The sequence below is a fragment of the Thermobia domestica genome, chromosome 13 (assembly GCF_964235325.1).
Source record: "Thermobia domestica chromosome 13, izTheDome1.hap1.1, whole genome shotgun sequence".
NCBI classification, from domain to species: domain Eukaryota; kingdom Metazoa; phylum Arthropoda; class Insecta; order Zygentoma; family Lepismatidae; genus Thermobia; species Thermobia domestica.
In genome coordinates this window covers 166,990,703-167,013,689 of record NC_137466.1, presented here as the reverse complement: position 1 = coordinate 167,013,689, position 22,987 = coordinate 166,990,703, and the positions used below count along the sequence as shown (strand labels likewise).

The window sequence follows — 22,987 nt, the reverse complement described above, 5'->3', positions numbered from 1 at the left end:
GAAAATATTATGGTACAAAACTCTTTAAGCTGAATCTTATTAACAAATGCATTTTTTAAAAACTTTTTTCCAGTTTTATGTCTGCAATAGCACTGCTTGGTTATCCATCTGAAATCTACGTTTATGGAACTCAATTCACAGTCTATATTTTTGGAGTCATCTTTTTTGCACCTTTTACGGCTTATTTTTATCTACCTGTATATAGAAAGTTGATGCTCACATCGTCGTATGAGGTATGGTATTTACCAACACTTCTCTATGTTCTTTCCAAAACCTGGCCTAAAAACTTGTCATGAACAATGTACTGTACAGAGTATTTCAGATTAATAATAGGGAGTGTTAGGCTAAGTTATTCTTAAACAAGTGTATTTAGTCTAAAGATTTGCCCCATTCGTAACACACTTTTAAAAATCAACTGTGAAAAAACTGGTACATAGAAGATTTGTGTGAAGATTATTAAAATCAATACATGACTCACGGTTTACATTTTCTAACTTTCTAAGTTGTTATTGTTTGTATGCTCTCGTAACCAAATTGTAACTTATGTACATTTGGTGTTCATGGTGCCAGGCTCAATTCCCGACGGGAGCCCAAGAGTCCCGGTTATCATAATATTGTGAGACAACTGGGCATCTACTTCAATCAGGAAATAACAATATTTGGCATAGAAAGTCAGAAATAACGTCTACGAAAGCCAGTGTGCCTATTACGCTCCCCTAAAAAGCCATCAAATTCGCTAAAGCACTTCACACCTGAAAAACCAAAGGAAATTTAGTCATTCTTATTTGTAGCAGCATACAACTATACTGTAAATAGTAAGGATAAATACCAATGGTGAAATGTAATTGACACTGATGCACCTTAAATTAAACAAGAAATGTGAAGAAATAATTAACTTTACTTATAGTCAGTTTCACCAACCAGAAAAAAAAAAAACTTTTTAATGTTTCATCGTAACAAATTTTGATAAACAGAACACTACAAACAAGCAAGATTTGCCTTGTTTTTATTTTAAGTATAATGTTAATTTATTTTATGTATATTACTTTGAAAGGGAAAATAAAACCTCCTGAACATGTTTTCAAATATGACAAGCACTCCTTTCGCTTCAACTTGTTCCAATCTCCATTAACACCGGAAAAACACTTTCGAATAACTTTTTAACTAATAAAAGTGGTTTGATACTTCAGATGAAGGAAGGGAGCAATCACATCAGAGAACCGTATGGAACTCGGAATTATTAAATTTATCAAAACCAAGGGATTCAATCCAGAGTAGAACGAATCCTTTTTGGAGGAATCACATTGGAAAAACAAGGAACGCAGAATCATTCAATATTGCGAAATCAAATAAGAATTCGATCCGGAAGAACGAATCCCTGTTCGGAATAGGTAAAAAGAAATCGAAAGATCCAAACTACCCATCACTACTCAGTAGGCCCTACTGTTCAGTTAAGTACTTTTTTTTTTTTTTTTTTTTTTTTTTTACCAGAAATACTTGTGCTGAATTAGCCAAAGACAATGCACATTTTCTATGAGAAAATTTGCAATAATATAATTTCCATGGTTGACTAACGTACGTTAAGAAAAAAACACGCATTTTATGTTGGTGAAACACCAGTAGAGTAACACCAGCATCGGCCACCCCGCCAAAATGTGAAAAGGTCCACCCTCTTTCCACATTCATGAAGACACGTAAATTTTATACAGCAATAAAAAATATTTTTCTTACTTTGAATTTTTCCATGTAGAAAGTCGCTACTTTCTCATATCATACAAAAAGTCCGTTATTATTATTATTATTTATAGTTATTATGCCCAGTTTGATTTGTTCTTATAATCATCAAGCTAGTAAGTAAAATGTACTTGGCTCTTAGCTGAAAATTATTGAATACAAGCAAATATGCCCCATGTATTACGGTGGGGCTGTGGTAGGTCCACGGAGAAGTGGAGATGCGACGGCCCCTACCAAAGGTTCAGTTACTGCTTTAATTTGTTAGGGAACAGAAATACGTTTTCTTATTCGGTCAATCTAGTTTGCGTGACACAAGCCTGCTACTTAACTGAAATATATGGTACTTGTGCAGGGATATAATTAAAACTGTTGATATTTCTGGTCCTAACTCCTTGGCCCGCAGCCGGTCCTGATAAGCTTCAAAAGAGCGAGTATATGGTTTATTCTTTCCATATACAGCAGTAGGAAGGAGGGTAAAACGTTTGCAAACATTTTAAACTAAAATATATTTTATCGTTGTGTCGACGAATAGGGTTGGGAATGCGTTGCAGGTCCCGAAACATAGGAAGAGCAAGAAGAAAAAGAAACAGATGGTAGTAGAATCTTAAAAGCTCCTTACTGGAAGTCTGACCAAGGCTGGAACTTTTGGGTTGTCTTGATTTGTATTCACTTGAAATCGATGAGGCCGTATAGGACGAGACTTGCAGTTATATATACGAGGGTGGGTTGATAAGTTCTCAGCCTCACCAAGAGTGGGTAGATAGGAAGCGAAGCTTGGTGTTTTTATTCTACATATTCCCTTTGTAGTGCAATGCACTTTTCACATCGCTGCTGCAGTGCTTGTTGACCCGACAAATAGAAATCGGATGAATGCTCTGCAAACCAGGCCTCTGTTTGAGAAATGACGTCATCGGCGCCATTGAAATGCGTTCCCTTTAAAAACATTTTCAATTTTGGAAAAAAAATCTGATGGAGCCAAATCAAGCAAATAAGATGGATGTTCCTGTATATGAAACCGTAGGTCCTCCAATTTTTGCAATGTCAGACGTGCCTTGTGTGAGGGCGCATTGTTCTGGAGGAAGATTATCTTTTTTTATTTTACAGCTTTCCATGTCTCTTTTCCTTTAGTGCTGCTTTCAGTTTGTCCAGAAGATATGTATAATAAGTTGCATTCCTGGTTTCACCCGATTTCAGATAATCCAGCAATAGAATCCTTCACAATCTCAGAAGATCGTAGCAAGGATCTTACCAGAGGAGCGCTGTGTCCTAGCCTTCTTCGGACTTGTAGAACCGCTGTGGCGCTAATCCGCTGATTGCTGATTTGTCGTGGGATCGTAGAAATATAACCAGGTTTCGTCCACTGTTACCCGCTGTTGCAAAAATTGGCCTTATCCGCTTGAAATTGGGACAAAACTGCCTTACTTGCATCCACCCGTTCACGCTTCTGATTTGCGTTCAAAAGTTTCGGAATCCATTTTGCCGCGACCTTCCTCATACCCAAGTCTTCATGGATAACTTTCCAGAAACGTTCATGACTAATGCCAATATGTCCTCTATCCGTTTGAGCGGGATTCGGCGATTGTCGAGAATCATCCGGTGAATGGCGTCAATCATCTCGGGGGAGGTCACTGAAATTGGTCTGCCACACCTTGGATCATCGTTCAGACCAAACTCCCCAAGTTTAAAGTTCGCTGCCCATATCTTCACAGGGCATACGATGGTGTATTGTCCAGTAATGTTATGACAAGGTCGTTGTGGATCTCCTTCGGCGAGAGACTCTTTAGGAAGAGATACTTGATGAATGCAAGGTGTTCAAATTTACTAATTTCTGGAACGTGGGCTGACATCCTCACTATGGACCTAAAAAAAATTAAAATTGGTTTAGTCAAACCAAATTTTGCACAGTAGCTTCACAAATTATAAGCCTCATAAACGTATATAACTTTTATATCTAGCTTTGTTTGAACCTGGGTAGGCTGAGAACTTATCAACCTACCCTCGTTTATATGTATACAAATTCCTTGTCCTGGAGATCCTCTCAAACGAGCGTTCTGAATCCGCTAATGCTGCAGTCAATATTTAGCGTTTTTTCTTGAATTAAATATTGAATCAATCTGAACTTGAATCTTGTACGAAATTCGGACGTGTTGCATGGTATGGACGTTATATGGAAGTTATTATTATTATTATTATTATTATTATTATTATTATTATTATTATTATTATTATTATTATTATTATTATTATTATTATTATTATTATTATTGTAATCTTCCGCACACTTTTTTCCTTCTCATTCATTTTCTTCCCTTCTAGGTAAAATATAGAAAAGGCTTAAACGCATTGCTGCTTATTTTAAATGAGGAGTCCATATATTTTAAAAAATCATGTCTCTAATCTTCAAAGATTATTCAAAGATCAATAGGTCCATAATAATTGATACCACTATTCTCCCTTCCTCGTCGAATTTCAAAAAAACCTTCCTTAGTCAGAACTACTTCTCTTACCAATAGACACTGTCAAGTCCTTTCTGTTTATTATTTCAGAATCTACACAGAGTATTCGCGATAAATTAAGTGGCTTTTTAGGCATTGACTTGAAAATATTAGACGAGTAGAGAACAATATTGAGAGAAAAAGTCTGAAAAAGATATGAAACTTGATAACTTGAATTTTAACATCGTGATGCCATAAAGTTAATCTTTTAAACTTAAGTAAGACCCTTTTCGCGTGGCCCCTCCCCCGTATTACGCACCCTGGGAGCCACTGTGAAACACTTTTGTTTAACATGCCGTTTAAATTACTTAACAGACATTGAATAGCCAACGTTACATAGGTATTCAATGGAGGTTGGTGAAAATGGTCATTAAGATAGTCCGTGACAAAGAAAAAAATGCTTTATAAAATTATGATTTAAGCAACTTCTCATTTTTAAGTTGTTTTTTTTTTAAAAAAAAAAAAGTTCTACTTCAGCTAATTGTAGAAAAGAAATTGTGTACTTCTTATAATCAACTTCTGTTCTGTGTATATCATTTTCAGTATCTGGAAATGAGATTCAACAAAACTACACGTCTCCTGGCTTCAGCAATGTATCTCATTCAAACAGTAAGTGTTGTAATATTTTTATAAATATTAATATTTTAAGTATTTTCATTTTATGTCTTTAAAAACCTTTGATTGAAAGCTTTCTAAAGCCATGAGAATAGCTAGTAGAATGGAGGATTTAGATTTCTGGGCTTGCGGCATCTATGGCCATTTAGCCTGTCACGTATGAGGGATGACTTCCCCTGGCTAGCACACTATCCAGGGAAAGGGAAGGAAGGAAGCGGCCTGGGATCTATAAATTAGGTACCACTCCGGCATTTGCCTGGTGTGAATGAGAAAAAACTCATTCAGGATGGCTAGCCTGAAAAAGCTTTTACACTTGTTGGACCGAGTGCCACACCGGGAATCAAACCCGAGACCGTAAGAATAGCTAGTTTGATATGCAGTTTACTGTGAGATGTTAATTAAAAGATGTTTCCTTAAGCATTTATTTGGATCAGTTGCTTACAAGCAACATCGCTTTCTGATGCGTTATACGCAGAAATGAAACTTCAGTGATAATTTATTTGGCACTATTCATTTCATACAATAATATTCATATATGTGATTTGTGAATCATTTGCTTAGATAGTTGTAATCTTCGTCCACCAAAGTTTGTGTTATTTGTGGTTTCTTGGTCTGTAAGAAGATATTTCAACGCAACTGCTGCTAATTACTTACGAGAAAAAAAATAATTATAATTGACCAGCAAACGAGCAATGTTGCTCACGAGCGACACATGATTAACTGTTTTAGGGCAATGTTGCTTGTAAATAAACATTCTATACTTGTATCCAAAATACAAAAATACTTTAAAAATTACGAAATTATGATCACGAAGACGTATCAACCATAAAAACAAACTAAAAACATTTTTATGGGAATTTCTCAATGTTTACCAATTAAAGGGTTTAGCATTTACTTCTTCCTAAGACCATTCTCAAACAATTATTAGGATAAATAGCGGTTCCACTTATTATTTTGTATTTGATTTTCAGGTACTTTACATGGCTGTTGTTGTATACGCCCCAGCTTTAGCGCTAAGCCAAGGTATGTACATATAAGTATGAATGATATTTTAAAACATTAAAAGAATTTCGTATATGTAAATTTCCGATTTCACCAAAGTGAGAACATTTGTATGCTAATTTAGAGAAAAATGATTAAAATGAAAGTACATGATCAGAAATTTTCTTGGATTATATTTTAGAAAAATGTTAATTAAGATTCCTTAGTGCATGTGAGAAGCCGTGAAAATGAAGTACCAAAAGCAGAAAAGTATAACATTTACAAGAAACGCTTTTTTATAGTCAATTAAAGACATTAATATTAAAATATGTATATGTGTACGTCTTTCTATATTATAATATCATATTTCAACATTTTTAACTTCTAAAGACAATAAATGAAAATAACTTAGTATAGGCAACTAAAAAAACCCTACCCATTCCAACTCTTTATAATAATAAACATTATTGTTAATCTTTCCTATCTTTAAGTTTCATTAACATTACCTAGTACATTTTAATATTTTTTTGTAATGTAACCTTATAGAAGAATGAAGTTACCTTGGTAATAGTCTTCCAACATCAGAAAACAAAGAGTTAAAATGAAAATTCAGTAAAGGAAGTTGCTTTCTTTAGGAATGCTTTTCATATTCCTCTTGTCACTAGAATTGTAATTTTTGCTCCATAAAGTAACTTGAATAACAAGGGATGCAATATGCATTTTAAAACAAATATATTCCAGCTTGTTGAAAGAACATGCAATGAGTAGAATTATGTAATACACCTACTCTTACAGTAAATATTATATTATAGATTCGATGTATGTTCATATGTAAGGTACGTGTACTGATGGGGAAACTCCCACAATGAAAACCGTCTAACCAGTAATACTCAAGCTGTGCATGAAACTCTATGCAAATGATGACTAGATTATGCAGCGTTTAAGGAAATATGTTTATTTATATGATATTTTAATTGAGATCAATTCTGAAATTTATATATATATATATAGGGCAAGTGGGGTCATAATGGGCACCTTAAGGTTGAAATTAAAATAGCAACGTTGCTATAAATGAAAAGTCGATGATTTTGCAGTACAATATTCTTTCTTCTTTCTTCTAGGTATGTAAATAGGTGGAAGGCGTGAAAGTTTAATAAAACAAGTTGTATGAGCAAATAAATGTACCTATTGTGAATGACCGTTTTATCTCAACCCCCTGGATAAAATGGCCCCATCCTTGGAACCTATACATATTAACGAAAATTATGTTTCGATAAGAAAATGCTAGTTTCCTTATACATTGAAAATGTTAATGAAACAATTAGTTGTATAACTATAAAACAATGAGCGCAAAACTATAAAAACAAAAATAATACTAAAATAAGCAATCTTTTCTACACTTTCCTAAGAAAAGTTAATTATGATGTTGCATTTCTAATAAGACATTTATTTGTAAAACATTGAGAAAATCACTAGAGCAATTCTCGAGAAACTAGTCCGAGAAAAAACTTTTGCCAGTAAACCACCTTTCTACGTGTTTCTAAGATAAAATGATTGTCATAACAACTTATGATGTGAGAACTGAACCAAATTGCCTCAGAATTTTAGAAAACCGTCCCAAAAACTCATCTCAACAAACTATCTGTTCTCGAAAGGAAATATTTATTTATGAAATTTGAACGAAATCGCTTCAGCCGTTTTCTAAACAAAAATTATCGTGAAAAAACTCACCTAATCAGTAAACTAACCTTCTGACTTCGTCCAAGAGGAATTACTTCTACCGTACAATGTTGTAGAGTTATCAATGAAATCTAATTTACGAAATATGGAGAAAATAGTATGGGTTATTTTTGAGAAACTCATCAAAGAAATACCTCATTACAGATCTCCTAATAAGATATTACCAAAATCGTTAGAGTAATTTCAAAAAATAATTTTCGATTTTCACTTTTCGGTGAAATATTCTTATTTTTAAAGGTAAATTAAAATTCGGAAACATCGTTGAATAATCTCATAAAAAAAAAACTTAAGTTTGATTTCTGGTCCTAATACGTTGAACGGTGCAGTCTGGACACAATCGAAGAATGACTATCTAAAAGCCACTTTTTTCGGTACCTTGCAACGAACCTCGTATAAGACGTTGCAATCTTGAATTCGCTTTTCACGAACACATTTCCTTCACTCCTATTGACACTCGAAAGAAAACGAAAGAGAAAGCAAGTAACTGAGATGGTGAAAGAAAATCTTCCTCACTTGCAGCACATCTGCCATTAAAATCACATAACACAGTATTTGTATGTAACAAATGTAACTGAGATGCTTGTTATTTAGTGAATTGTTAATGTGTATTCATCTATATTTGCAGTAACTGGATTGGATACACATTTAGCTGTTACAGTTATATTTGCTGTTTGCATTTTTTACACATCACTGGTAAGTTACAAGTTTACTTTAATAAATTTAATACTATCTACATATATTAAAATGTTAGGTTTATATGTTTATGGTCAAGAAAAGTTCATATGTTTGTGAAAGTTTATATGTTTTTGTCCAATTCCTTTGACAATGATATCTCGGAAACCACAAGCTCTAGAAAGATGTCGTTTTCACTGATCGATTGCAAATTTTGTGTACATTGTTCAGTTCTAGTTGAATATTTAAAATGATCGTTATTTCTTTATTACATTTTAGTATTGAAAGTATTGATATCAATACTTTGGAAGTATTGATTATTTTAAAAAGTAAAGCATCATATCCTACGAGTTACACATTCCAACATCTCACATTTGTACGGGGTTAGTATTTCTCTCCAGCGTTTGTTTCATGGCCAAATGATAATGAAAAATGAAGGATAACCATTTCTCCAGTCTAACACTGATCATACATGAATTAGAAACTCCAACCGAAAGTAGGCTCAAAACATCTCCCGTTTATGATACCCCTTGCCGATTTTTATCAAGACCTCCTTCACTTGTGTCTGCAAAGGGACATGTACAGATATTGTGAAGAATGACAGGAAGATTCATGCTCATACGTGAATGGTGCGCTGTGAGCGCAGCTTCAGCTAGTGATAGAGAGCGCAGCTTCAGCTAGTGTGCTTTTAAAATAACACTAACACAAACTCCCCAGCACGAAGCGTGAGAGGCTTAAGCTAACTATCCTGCAATCAGTGGGGTATGTCATCAGCACATCAACGTTAAAGCTGGTTTTCCTGGCAGGAAATCAGGATTCTTTTCTTTCACTCAATTACCAAATTTTCTTCACGACGCAGCACTTCCAACACCATAGATTTTCTCCCTGTTCCATGTGTACATTTGTCCCCACTATGCAAGGCGGGCATAAGTTAACTAACTCATTTCTTTTTACATATAATACTGAAAACTCTTCCTTGGTGTTAATTGATTCTTATGAGAAATCAAATCACTTCAGATTGTCGTAGTCAACTGAACAAAGGAACTCTTCATTTCAACCCTATTTATACATTGCACCAGCTATAGCAATGACCGATAGGTGTCAGTCAGTAGTATTGCTAATTAGAAATTACTTGGAGTGAATCATTTTATATATATATATTATCTATAAAGTTTTAATGACTTTTTAAGCATTTCCACACAGTGAGTTGGAAACATTTCGAGGTGTATGAAAAATGATGTCGGACGACCCTCTCACGAAACACAATATTCCTTTATAAAAGCATTAAAGTTGGCAAGGCTACATATTTTTGTATGTTCTGTGCATGCAAAATCATTCAATTCTCTTGAGTATTCAAAGTAGACTATTGTCAGTTCTTCGGGACTTCCTCGATTTAGAGAATAACACAAAACCAAACTCTGAGAAACGATTCTTTGTTTCAGTGCGCGCTGCATTTAAGCAACACTGTCTTCGCTTGGGAATGTCTTTGTTTTATTTTATTTTAATTTTATTAAAATTTTATTTTAAGTGTCCTTGCTTTTAGAAATTCTTATAGCTACAGGGTTAAACATATGATCTCTCAGAACAAGGTATGTAGGCGGTTTTTTCTCAATCTAAAATGCTCAGATATAAATAATAAGAACTGAGATCACATGAGTGAAGTAGTGACAGTTATTTGTAATTGAAACACATACATACCATTATCAGCAATTGCCAATCTATTGCCGGATGAAGGTCTTTTCAATACTTTTTGACAACCCTCTATCTTGGACAATTCGTTTCCAATATATTCGCAGTGTTTCATAACTTCGCCACACCACCTTGTGTTAGGAAGCTCTGTAGATCCCTACTGGTCACTTGTGGTTTCAGTAAAACTTTGCTTTTGTCTACCTTGTATGGTTTATTTCTCAAGAGAATTATATCTATCTACCTATTCATCTACTCTCTCATATATATATCTTCTATTTTATATATATACAATAGAAAATAAAGTAAGAATACACACACTTCTCATCTTTGATAATGGTGAATAAGGTACTTCAATCAAAAGTAAGTAATATTACTAACACTGCCGAATAATGGAAGTATCATATTATATTGAATATACCATTTAGTTATTTTTAAAAAAATCTAAATGTAATAATACAATTAATTACGTATTAATTTATCTTTTAATAATAATAGAACAACAAATTAAAGTTACGTGTTATATAATTACTATTGAATTAAATATCTAACACACACATACATCTAAAACTATCATGGCTACTTAACCCTACAGAGACCACTAAAGTCTTGAAAGGCATAAACTACCGCCAACTGTTATGGGTCCACCAATAGACCGCCCACGGGCGCGTGCACGTTCAGCATCTCACTCTTCTACCTCTAGCCTCTCACCAACTCGCGAACCAAACAGAGACCGTTCACGCTCACCTAAAAAGCTTAGATACACTGATGCTTTGCGCAGTCCTCCTAGAACCAGTACAGCCAGCATCCAACTTGAATCTACGCCATCTACTTCCGAAGCTACTATGGACATTGTTCCTACTCTCATTTTTACAATTCTATTTACTAATCTTCCTGCTGAGCTCATGGACATCAAAAAATTTTACCAAAAACTAATACAGGTACTGTACGATACTGTTCTAGACTGGACCTCCATCAATTAAACAAGACCTCTAACGGAATCATCCTAAAAACAAAGAACCCCGATCTTTATAAGCATCTAATCTATAAAGTGGGACCAGCAATGTTTGGCGTTGACACGAAAATTCAACTCCTTAAAACTCCTCATATCAAAACACCACCTCCGCCTCGGCGTACTCCATTACTCTCTGTAGTTATCCGTGGAGTTGATCCTACTTATACCGAACAAGACATACTAGAGGAACTAAAGCAAGATGGGATTCAACCTACTAGAGCTCTCCGTATTAAAAATGCTAATGGCCCTACATGGTCAGACTACTAACAGATGATCCAGCACTGGTAGACGATCTTCTAAATAACGGTGTCTACATTTACCGTTGCCACCATCGGGTCGAGCCTTCACGCACACCCCCGCCTCTCTCACTACGGTGTGAAAATTGCCTAACTTATAATGCGCATCCAACGAACAAGTGCACAAATCCTTCCGTCTGCTCCCACTGCAAAGGAGATCATAAAATAAAGGAGTGTCCTAAGCTCAACGAACCCTCCAGATGCAACACTTGTGACGGGGAACATCCAACTTACTCCTACAAGTGTAAGGGCAAACCTAAACCACTTCCAGATAAGCCCGAGACTGTTGTACCTTTACGCGTTCATGTCTCATCACGTCCGACTAGTACCACAGCGACCACACAAACATCTTACTTACCACCACCTACTGTGGAAAGTATTTTGAAGTTCATCACTATCGTTCTTCAAAATGCCTTTCCCTTCCAGCGTGAGGCTATACTAAATCATGCAACTAAAGCCGCCTTCGATATATTCCAGCTCCACAGGCAGCTACATATTCCGGACTCTCAACCTACTTCCATTTTCATACAGACACCCATCATGAATAGTACAGGTCAGAGAAGGACGACTATTACATTGCTATTCTGCAATATTCGTTCGCTACCTACCAACCGAGTTCTCCTAGAAACTTTAGCAACTCAGCACAATGCAGATAGCATCCTTCTTAATGAAACCTTTCTAAAACGATCTGACCGCTTCTATCTTCCACGTTATCATCTCATACGCTCTGATCTGCCACAAAACATCGCACGTGGTGGTGCAGCAATAGCCGTTAAGCATTCTACAGGGTTTGTATGATAAGTAATGAGACCAGGTCTGGAAACATTGTTTTATTGATCTGATCTGTACAGGGACTTAAAAGCTTTCGAAGTACTCTCCTCTTGCGTCGATGCACTTCTGCAATCGATGTTTCCACGCTGCAAACGCCCCCTGGAAGTCAGCAGCCGGCATGTCCTTTAGAAATGTGGTCACGGCTGCTTGGATGGCTGTGACGTCTGCAAAACGGGTTCCTTTCAAGCGTGGCTTCAGCTTCGGGAAGAGGAAGAAGTCGGCCGGGCTCACATCTGGGCTGTAGGGTGGTTGTGGAAGGACTTCCACCCCAATCCGGGTCAAAAAGGAGGTCACTAAGAAGGCGGTGTGGGCAGGGGCATTGTCGTGATGCAACTTCCACCGGCTAGCGATCGCCGGTCTTTTCCGCTTGACGCTCCTGTGCAGTCTCTCAAGGACTTGTTTGTAGAAGGCGGCGTTGACGGCTTGTCCTTGGGGTACAAACTCCTTGTGGACCACCCCCACATTGTCAAAAAAAACAATCAACATTGTTTTCACCTTTGACTTCGACATTCTGGCCTTCTTGGGGCGCGGGGACGCAGGAGTGTGCCACTCCGCGCTTTGACGTTTCGTTTCAGGGTCGTACTGGAACACCCACGACTCGTCACCTGTTATGACGTCATCTTCAAAGTTAGGGTCACTGTTCATGAGGTTCAACAGTTCCTGACAACAATCAACACGTCGTTGCTTTTGTTCGTCAGTCAACACTCGCGGCACCAGTTTCGCACAGATTTTTCTCATTCCCAATTGTTCCGTCACAATCTTGTGCACTGTTGTGTGGTTCATATCGAGTTCATCAGCAATCAATCTCAACGATAATCGACGGTCTGAGTTCAGGAGATCCCTCACTTTTGCCACAGTTTCGTCCGTAGTCACTGTTGTCGGGCGTCCAGCCCTCTCCAGATCCTCAACGCTTTCCCGGCCGTTCCGGAACGCACTGTGCCAACGAAACACCTGGGCTTTGGATAGGGCTTCCTCTTTGTAGGCCTCCGTGATGAGAGAAAGCGTCTGAGTAGCCGTTTTCCCCAGGCGAACGCAAAATTTGATCGCATAACGCTGTTCGATGGAACCCTCCATGTTTGTTGATTTTCCGCCGTGACAAGAATGTTCACAAGGGCTTTGTCCAAGGCTTGTCCGCGCTCCACTAAGGCTCGGAGCCAACTGACGCGCAGTGCGTTGCTTTGCTCGGACCCCCCCTACATCCTCCATCACCGACAAACCCGCTCCAGCGACACGCGCGCCGCGGCGCGGCGAGTCTCATTACTTATCATACAGACCTTGTATTCCACGGCGCCATATCATACCACCTTCTCCCGGGCAATATCCCGAACACGTCATACAGACGCTCTATTTTCCAGCTACTACTATTACCATCGCTACCACCTATGTTCGATCTACACAGCCACTTCCGTATCGTTTTCTGACATACTTAGATCTCAACTTTAAAACATACATCTTCTTAGCAGACATCAACTACCATTCTCGTACAGCAGCTCAGAAACAACGCTTTCATGATTTCCTCCAAACTACCCATAGTTCTTTACTGCAGCTGCCGCATCCTACTCGTCCGGAAAGCGACACTAGTCCCGACGTGGCAATCATTTCCAATAATCTGTTACCACTTACTACTATAGATGTCCTTGGTTCCATAGGTAGTGATCATCTCCCAATACTTCTCTCTATAACTCCACGTCTGACATCCACTGCATCTGCATCACCACGCACACCCAGATATAACTTTAGCAAAGCTCGGTGGGATCAGTACAGCACTTATATTACCGAAAATCTGCCGGCTACTGCACCTACTCTCACAACAGTTGCATCTATTGAAACACTCTCACATACTCTGACTGACATAGTCTCTCACGCTACGGATTACGCAGTTCCTAAATGTACCACCAAATCATCTAGACCTCGTTTACCAGCACGCGCCCTCGATCTGCTCCGGCGCTCACACGAGTATTTAACAGAGTTTCGTCGCACACATGACCGCCGATTTCTTCTTCTCCATCGTCAATTCCAACGAACGGTACAGAGCTACATAGTAGCCCGCAAACGACTAGACTGGCGTGCCTCCTGTAATGCTTTGCGCCAAGAAACAAATCCTACTAAATTCTGGAATACCTTTAAACGTCTCACATTCCAGAAACAGGGCCCACAATACCCCATCATATGTGCTGACCAAGTACCAACGACGGATGAAGAAAAGGCAACTGCTTTCGCTACATATCTTGAGGGAGTCTTCACTCCACACACTACACCGTTGTTCACTTGTCCTACAGATACCCATATCTCACACGCTGGTTCTCTAGTGCAGCCATCATTTCAACCTGATTTCAACTACCACATTGATCCCACAAATCAGCTCACTGCTCCAATAACATCAGATGATATTACAGCTGTTCTTAAATGCCGTCGCAACACAGCTCCGGGGGCAGACTCAATTACGTATCGTCAACTGCTTAAGGCACCTGTGGCGTTTCTAGTCTTACTTGCTTCTTTGTATACAACTATTTTATCTACAGGCTATTTTCCAACTACATGGAAACTTGCTAAAATTGTGGTCTTTCTAAAACCTCGCAAAGATCCAACTGCTGTGTCATCTTACAGACCCATTAGCCTTACTAACGTGTTTAGCAAGACCCTAGAACGTCTTCTGGTAAAACGGGTACATCACTATCTACAAATCACGAACAAACTACCAACTATTCAAGCTGGTTTCCGTCCACTCTATAGCACTGCTGATCAATTACTCAAACTTTCTACACTACTTGTCAACCATTTTAATAAGCGTTTACCATCTGTTTTGATCTCCTTTGATATTGAAAGAGCGTTTGATACTGTTTGGCATGAGGGGTTAATTTACAAACTCAAACGTCTGCTTCCTCACAGCTATGTCCGATTAATAGCAAATTTTCTACATCAGCGCCAGGCTTTCGTTCAGATCAACAGTGCAAAGTCACGCATCTTTCAACTCCGCGCCGGTGTGCCCCAAGGATCTGTTTTATCTCCTCTATTATATATTCTTTATGTAGCCGACATGCCTCAACCTCAGCCCCCACTATATGCCTTACAATTTGCTGATGATACCGCTTATGTCGCATTGGGATCTTCAGTGGATCGCATTAATCAACTCCTACAACCAGCTTTGGACAAACTAGTTACATGGTGCCTGAAATGGAAGCTAAAGCTGAATTCCACTAAGACTCAAATGACTCTCTTTGGGCTCAAACGCAATAAATACTGCAACAGTCGCAATCCGGAACGTCTACATTTAACCCTTTTTGACTCTCCAATCCCAATTCAAAACAGTCTCAAATATCTGGGAGTAATATTTGATAAACATCTTACTTGGAAGCCTCATCTAAAACAATTGGAAGCTAATATCCGGCGCCGTTTGAACCTTTTACGAAACCTTAAAGGCACCACGTGGGGTCTTAATACACAACTTCTACTGCTAACATATAAAGTCTTCGTACGCCCAGCTCTCACGTATGGACATCTTGCCTGGTTATCAGCAGCACCAACTTACTATGAACGTCTGAAAGTTCTCGAAAGACATGCCTTACGTCTGGCCTACTCTCTCGCTTTCGATACTCCCACTGCTGAAATATATCGTCGTGCGCAATTTCCAACTATTTTGCCACACCTCTACCATCTACGCCAACGCTACATAGCGACACGAATACAATTGGCACATCCCATTGTCCATGAGCTGTTAGACCAAGTTCCTGCTGTACCGCGCTATGCCTACCCACCACTGGATCATCTGTTAGCAATATACGAATACACCGAAGCCATAGATCAGTATAATCCTGACCGCCGTATCTACCAACGAAATCCACATATATATTGCTCATAACCTCTGCACATGTACCCAAGAAACATTTTAACACAATAGCCACCTCTTACAGATCCTCGTCAACTTGATTTGCTATTAGTTCCTTACTTCAATCCACATTATTCTATAGCCTGAAATCATTCTCCATGTCATCTACTTCCAAAAGTTGAAAATATCTCTGGCCACAGAGAAGGTGTTGCCTTCTACGGCCCGCCCATCCATTGGATGGGAATGAAACTCTTGTTTAAAAAAAAAAAACTAAAGTCGTAATACTGAACCAAGGAGCCTAACCTCTCTTGTGTCTGTTAATGTGCTAGCTAGGACCAAGTGTTGCATACGCATTTGTGAGCACAGCACACATACAACACTTAGAGGGTTGACGGAAGTACTCACTTTCGGAGGGCAAACTTGCTTTTTGAATCTCATTCATCATCTTTTCATTACTTTTCACATTCATTTGGGCTTCGGCCCTAGGATACTTCATTGCGATGGCGGACTCTGGCAATACTAATGGACAATCGGATCTCGGTCGACATACAGGACTACCAGCTTTTCTTTCTGCAAATTCAAACACTTCGCGTGTTCAAACCACATCCACTGGAACTACCAGTCTCACTCGACACTTTTCCTGGGGAAGTCAATCAGTCGCGAGCACGTCTAAAGAGAGACATCCATCCACTGAGTCAGTCCATTCTGCAAAGAGATTTCGCGGGGGATCACAATCTTCAAACGTCCAACCTATGGACACTGGATCGCCACCGTCAGAATCGTTATCCGAACCTCTCAATATCACTCAAGATCCCGTTTACAATTTTCTCCTAACTGACTTTGACCCGAAGTACACACATCCAGAGATGATCTTTCTTCAGATCATTAAATACGTTCCACGTGCGAATGTAGAACAAATAGTCCAAACTAGAAATGGATACATTATAAAATCAAAAGATCCAAATTTTGGAACCTATTTACGTAACAAGGCATCTTATGAAATCTTCGGGAAAAACGCAAAATTAACAAAAAAAAGTCTGATTCTAGACCTAAACAACCACCACCACCCAAGAAATTGCCAATGTTGTCTGTTGTTATCCGTGGTGTTCTTCCAGAGTTTACGGACGACGAAGTGCGCGAAGAGCTTCTTCAAGAGGGCATTAACATTGACAAATGCATACGCATTAAAAACAATAATGGGCCAACATATATGATTCGTGTTTTGTCCCAAAACCAGCAAGCCATCGATCATCTTCTGGCACACGGTGCACCTATTTATAAGAAAATTCATAGGGTAGAGCCTTCTAAAACTCCTGGGCCAGTGCCTCTTCGGTGCGAGAGATGTCAGACCTACAACTCTCATTTCACAAACAGCTGTCCAAATCAACCGCGATGCGGATATTGTGGAAACCAACATGAAACCAGGATGTGCCAAAATCAACAACAACCTCCAAAATGTTCCACATATGGTGAAATGCTATCGCTGCAAGGCAAAGCCCCCGGCAGAACCCACTCGTCCGGAGTTTACTGCACCCATTCGAAGTTCTGATAAAACTACACCTCCAGCTCAATCTATTCTGCATCCACTCAGTATCGAAGATTTTCTACGTTACTTCACTATAGTGCTTCAGAACGTGCTGCCATTTCAACGCGATCATATACTTCGTACCATAACTGCCACTGCAAAATCTTTCTTTAACATCAATATGCATGGTACATATTCAAGACAGTATGCTCACTTTCAAATTGCGCCTCTTGAAACCGTCGTTTAAAGCCATGTCCCTTCTGATTCTAATTATAAATTTGTTGTTTATTAATATTCGATCTTTCCAGCAACACAAACTTCTGTTAGAACATCTTTTACTGGAAGAACAAATTGATATTTTTGCTCTGAATGAAACTGCACTCAAACCTAATGTCACAGCTCGCATCAAGGGTTATCACCTTCACCGACATGATTACATGAGAACAGCCGCCAGAGCTCAAGGTGGAATTGCAGTAGGTTTTTCACCAAAATTACCATTCCGACAATATCATCCACAGGCTTTTGGCAATCATCCAGAACATCTTCTGTTGTCCGTTTACTATCCATCCATTGTTATCAACGTTGCTACAATCTATATCCGGCCGAGACACCAAATACCATTTGATTTTTTCAATTACATTGCCCAGAATTTTCGGAATATCATCATTATGGCTGATATCAATATTCACAGTCGCAACGACCGAGAAAAACAGCAATTTATTGACTACGTAACGCATAGAACTACATTTACATATCCATGACTTACCTAGTCATACCAGACCAAGCAGTCAAACAACGTCAGATGTTGTAATTACGTCACTTAATCTGGTCGGCGATTGTAATATCCAGGTACTTGACACAATAGGCAGCGACCACTGCCCAGTAAAACTAACGATCAATAAAGGCCGTTACTGCAACAACACTCCGGTGTTCCGTACCGTCAAACGTTACGATAAAGCAGATTGGAATACGTATAGGACAACCATTGAAAAAGATATTACTGATCTTACAGCACCAACTACTGAATCTGAATTGTATAACACTATCTCACGACTCACAGATACCTTAACCTCTAATGCTGAAGCATCTATTCCTACGGACAAAATCTGTCCCTCTAAACCAAAGTTACCGCCTCACTATCTGGCCATTGTAAAACGTGCACGGCAATACATTCGAGAATACTATCGTACTGGAAACGAGGCACATCTTCATTGCTATAGACAATGGCAACGAGCAGTGAAAAACTATCTCATTGCATATAAACGGAGACATTGGATTAGTGCTTGCAATAAGTTGAGAGACGAAGCACATCCTACCCGCTACTGGAAGAAACTCCATCAATTAACAGGAAAGAATACTGTTACATCATATCCACTCCATCTCAATAGTGTTCCACTACTTTCAGACACAGACAAAGCAAATGCTTTTGCAGATCAACTACAAGCAGTATTCACTCCAACTGAGTCTCCATGTCAGAGCGAACGTGTTGATATTTCCAGTGTACCTGCTCTACAACCCTCTGTAACACATCAAATCGACTTAAATCAGCCTCTTACCAGATCAATTACTGCTCCCGAATTACACTGCGCTCTCCGACGAAAACGAAACACAGCTCCAGGAATAGATGGCATCTCTTATAGGATGCTAAAAGAATCCCCGCCTCTCTTTATTTCTTTATTAATTTCTATTTATAATTTCATTCTCAGCACTGGATATTATCCGTTACATTGGAAAGTCTCAAAAGTCTGCATGTTTCATAAACCGCACAAGCCCATTCATGATGTTAGTTCTTACAGGCCCATTCAGTTAACTTCTGTCTTCAGTAAGCTATTTGAAAAAATTCTCGTCAACAGACTACATATTCATCTTAAAGAACACGATCTGTTACCAACACATCAAGCAGGTTTTAGGCCTGCCTTTTCTATTAGCGATCAACTGCTACGTCTCACGACTGTTCTCACCAGTCAATACAATAAAGCCTTTCCATCGTGTTTAGTCCTTATGGACCTAGAAAAAGCTTTTGATAAAGTATGGCACTATGGCTTGCTGCGGAAACTACAATCACTCCGTTTACCAACTTGCTACATTCGTCTCATTTACTCTTTTTTAAGTAATCGAATAGCGTATCTTTCAATATCCTATGAAATGTCCTATCTAGACCTATTTTTCCGCACACAGACGTACCTCAGGGATCTGCACTTAGTCCATTATTATATATCTTATATGCCTCAGATATGCCTCGACCACCGCCTAATGTCTATGTTTTCCAATATGCTGACGACACAGCATTTTTATCGCTTGGGAAAACTATATATCAGATCAGTAGAAGCCTACAACTGACACTCGATAATTTTCTCATCTGGTGCAGGAAGTGGAAATTAACTGTCAATTCAGAGAAAACGCAAGCTCTTGTATTTCTTCCACCTAAGCGTAGAACTAAAGTACGCCGAAATCCTGCTAATCTTACTATATCAGTTGACGGGCATTTTCTTCGACCAAGCGCCTCTGCTACGTATCTGGGTGTGGTATTCGATACCAAACCCACCTGGAAACCTCACTTTCAAAAACTGGCGCAAAAAGCATCTACTAGATTGAATCTTCTACGCCGCCTTACGGGCACAACTTGGGGACTAAGTGCGGATGTCTTACTAAAGACATACAAAGTTTTTCTCCGACCTCTTCTCACTTTTGGTCGCATTGCCTGGTGTCACGCTTCACCTAAACTCTACGAGAAGTTAGCAGTTATGGAACGCCATGTTATTCGCCTGGCATATCGGATTCGCTTGCCATATCCAAATTACATGACCTACGAACACATCGACTTTCCAGCCATTTTCGACCATCTTGCTACACTCCGGACAAGATACATTCAGTCACGCATTACGAATGCTCATCCACTCTATCTGGACACTTTAAGACTTGATGCTCTTACGGATTCTCCGTATCGATACCAGCACTCACCGCTCAACATACTCACCACACTATATGTTAAGACAACAAATTTGGACGCCGCAGAGAGAGCAATATTTGATATTTATGTCATCAGAGATCATATACCTCATATTTTTCCATTTAGCACATGTTTCTCACTCATCACTAACATTGGGCTATCATCACGTCTTACATCAGTCTCGAGTCGCCCCGAGACAGAAGATCTAACGCTCATGTGTCTCAACTAATGTTCCCCAATGTGTTTGTGATGTCAATTGCACTTCATATCATTATCATACCTGCTTATATATATATCATATACCTAGTTACATTTATCCTTTAACTATATTTGTATATTTGCACCATTAGTATGATATCTTGCACTACATTATAGTGTTTTGTTTTTCAAGACTAATTTTACGTCGTTTTTTCTTTTCTCAATCTATTGTTATTTTGCATTGCACTTAGACCATCTATTGTACCTGTACTAGCACCATCAACATGTATGGAAACCTATGCCAAAGAGAGGGCGTAACCCTCTAATGGCTGGGGTTAGTTTGTTTGATATGAAACCAAGTATACTGAAATAAACAAAATAGATGATTAAAGAAATCTCCCAAACCTAATCCCTTACCTAAAAAAAAAAAAAAACTAAAGTCGTAGGCATCATGTAAACTTTTTTCTAACCTGCAACATGGAAAAACTTTTGGTCTGTGGCATTGTAACCCATTTGTCAGTAAGTAAAAGGTTCCATTCTTTGTTAGACACTTCAGACATATGGAAGGTAGTCTATATATATAAAAGAGAACGCACAAATCCTTTGTTCCCTCATCACGCTAATACGGCTGAACCAATTTCTTTCATTTTTGGGGGGTTATTAGGATTTGGACCCTAGATGGTTTTTATCATATCACTTTAATTTTTAATTACCAGTGTCTTGAGATAATTGACCATTCAAGTGTCCATAACGTACAAATCCTTTGTTAGTTCATCATAGGTAAAAATAAACGTATTTATATGCAACCCGCATGACCGTGTCACTCGGCGGGTTAACATAAATGACAGGCGATATAATGTTAACATTTACTGCAATCTACTATGGTTTTTATCATATCACTTGAAAGCGAAAAAGTAAAAATTATCTAAGTAACAAAGTTTATTGCGTTCCGGGGTGACCGCAGCGAAGCGGGGCGGGTTAACATAAATGATAGGCGATATAATGTTAACATTTACTGCAATCTTCTATGGTTTTTATCATATCCTTTGAAAGCGAAAAAGTAAAAATTATCTAAGTAACAACGTTTATTGCGTTCCGGGGTGACCGCAGCGAAGCGGGGTGAACGCTGCTAGTTTTAAATAAAAAATGATCCTTTGTTTTTTAATTAAATATATCATTTTCGTTTTTTAGGCCGTCAAAAAACTGTTTTCTAAGATTTCATAAAAACGAACTATGTTTCTTAAGAATTCATTTTTAATGATTTTTTGGGTAAATATTACACTATTCGTGCGATGAATTTCTGGAAAAAGAACCAGAATCTGGTTACGTTTTAGCTAGAAATATGGAAAAATACCCTCCAATGATGTAAAAATCACCAAATTCGTCCATTTTCGTCGAAAAGTATCGGAAAACTACGCAGAGAAAAACAAATATTGTACATTTTATAGACATATTAGTGTATTCTCTTTCTTATGTGCTCATTTTATTGGGTTGTAGGTGTATTAAAAACCAGATAAAATGATAATTTCAATGAAGTAATGATAAAAAAATTTTAGAATACATGACAATTGAAGAAAAAAGGATCAAACCATTTTATTACAGTGTGAACAGACACACTCCGTATATACCCCTATGGAACTAAGTAACTTAGTAATTTATAGTGATTGAAATATATATCTATCGATTGAAGTCTTATTGGTCCTATGGAAGCTCATTATCTATATTAGTTAATAGGAAAAGGTAAAAATATATTGTATATAACTCCAAATCCTGATCCTTTAAAAAGTTTTTATTTGTTTTCCCGGAGTGAGCTCATGTGGTTCAGATTGCACGTTAATCAGTAGGTCCCGTAGCATCGCTGCTGTAAAGGATGCTAAAATCAACTTAGTTCAACTCAACTCAACTCTTTTCATTGCTGTATTTCCAGGGTGGCATCAAAGCAGTCATATGGGCAGATACTCTTCAAGCCATAATTATGCTAAGTTCACAACTTACTATAATTATTCGAGGGTCCATTCAAGTTGGTGGCGCAGCAGCAGCTTGGGAGGCCTGCGAGGAAACTGGTAGAATAGAGTTTTTCAAGTAATAATTTCTTTGGATAGTGTTGTCATAAATAATGTAATTGAATATAATCAAATAAATTACAGAAGGTACGAGGGAAAATTGAAATGACTTTGCGCCTACTCTTTTTCGAGCGTGTAATAGATTTACATTTTAAAAAATCGAGATATACGAGCGATACGGTAGGCTTTTCTCGGAATAGCCCCAGTTTAACTTCCGATTTCTTCCACCGCACAGTGCTTTTATCGGTTGCCAAAGATAACCAGAGTGCTCAGGACGTCAAGTTCGTATAAGCATCGTTTTTTATTGTGCAAGGAACACAGCCACAGATATACACAGAGAATGGAGCTGTTGTATAGGCG

General features: G+C 38.3%; 1 protein-coding gene across 5 annotated transcripts in view; it reads left to right on the top strand.

The window, feature by feature from the left end:
* Nucleotides 1-22,987, top strand: part of LOC145668710 (sodium-coupled monocarboxylate transporter 1-like) — a 136,310-nt gene that overhangs the window by 75,048 nt on the left and 38,275 nt on the right. For 4 of the 5 annotated variants that reach the window (XM_081736813.1, XM_081736810.1, XM_081736811.1 and 1 more), the window contains 5 exons: nucleotides 74-233; nucleotides 4,773-4,838; nucleotides 5,816-5,867; nucleotides 8,191-8,258; nucleotides 22,492-22,646. In XM_081736813.1, coding sequence (XP_081592939.1) covers nucleotides 74-233; nucleotides 4,773-4,838; nucleotides 5,816-5,867; nucleotides 8,191-8,258; nucleotides 22,492-22,646 — 501 coding nt within the window. The remainder of the gene's footprint in view (nucleotides 1-73; nucleotides 234-4,772; nucleotides 4,839-5,815; nucleotides 5,868-8,190; nucleotides 8,259-22,491; nucleotides 22,647-22,987) is intronic. The other variant, XM_081736814.1, reaches the window with a different exon arrangement.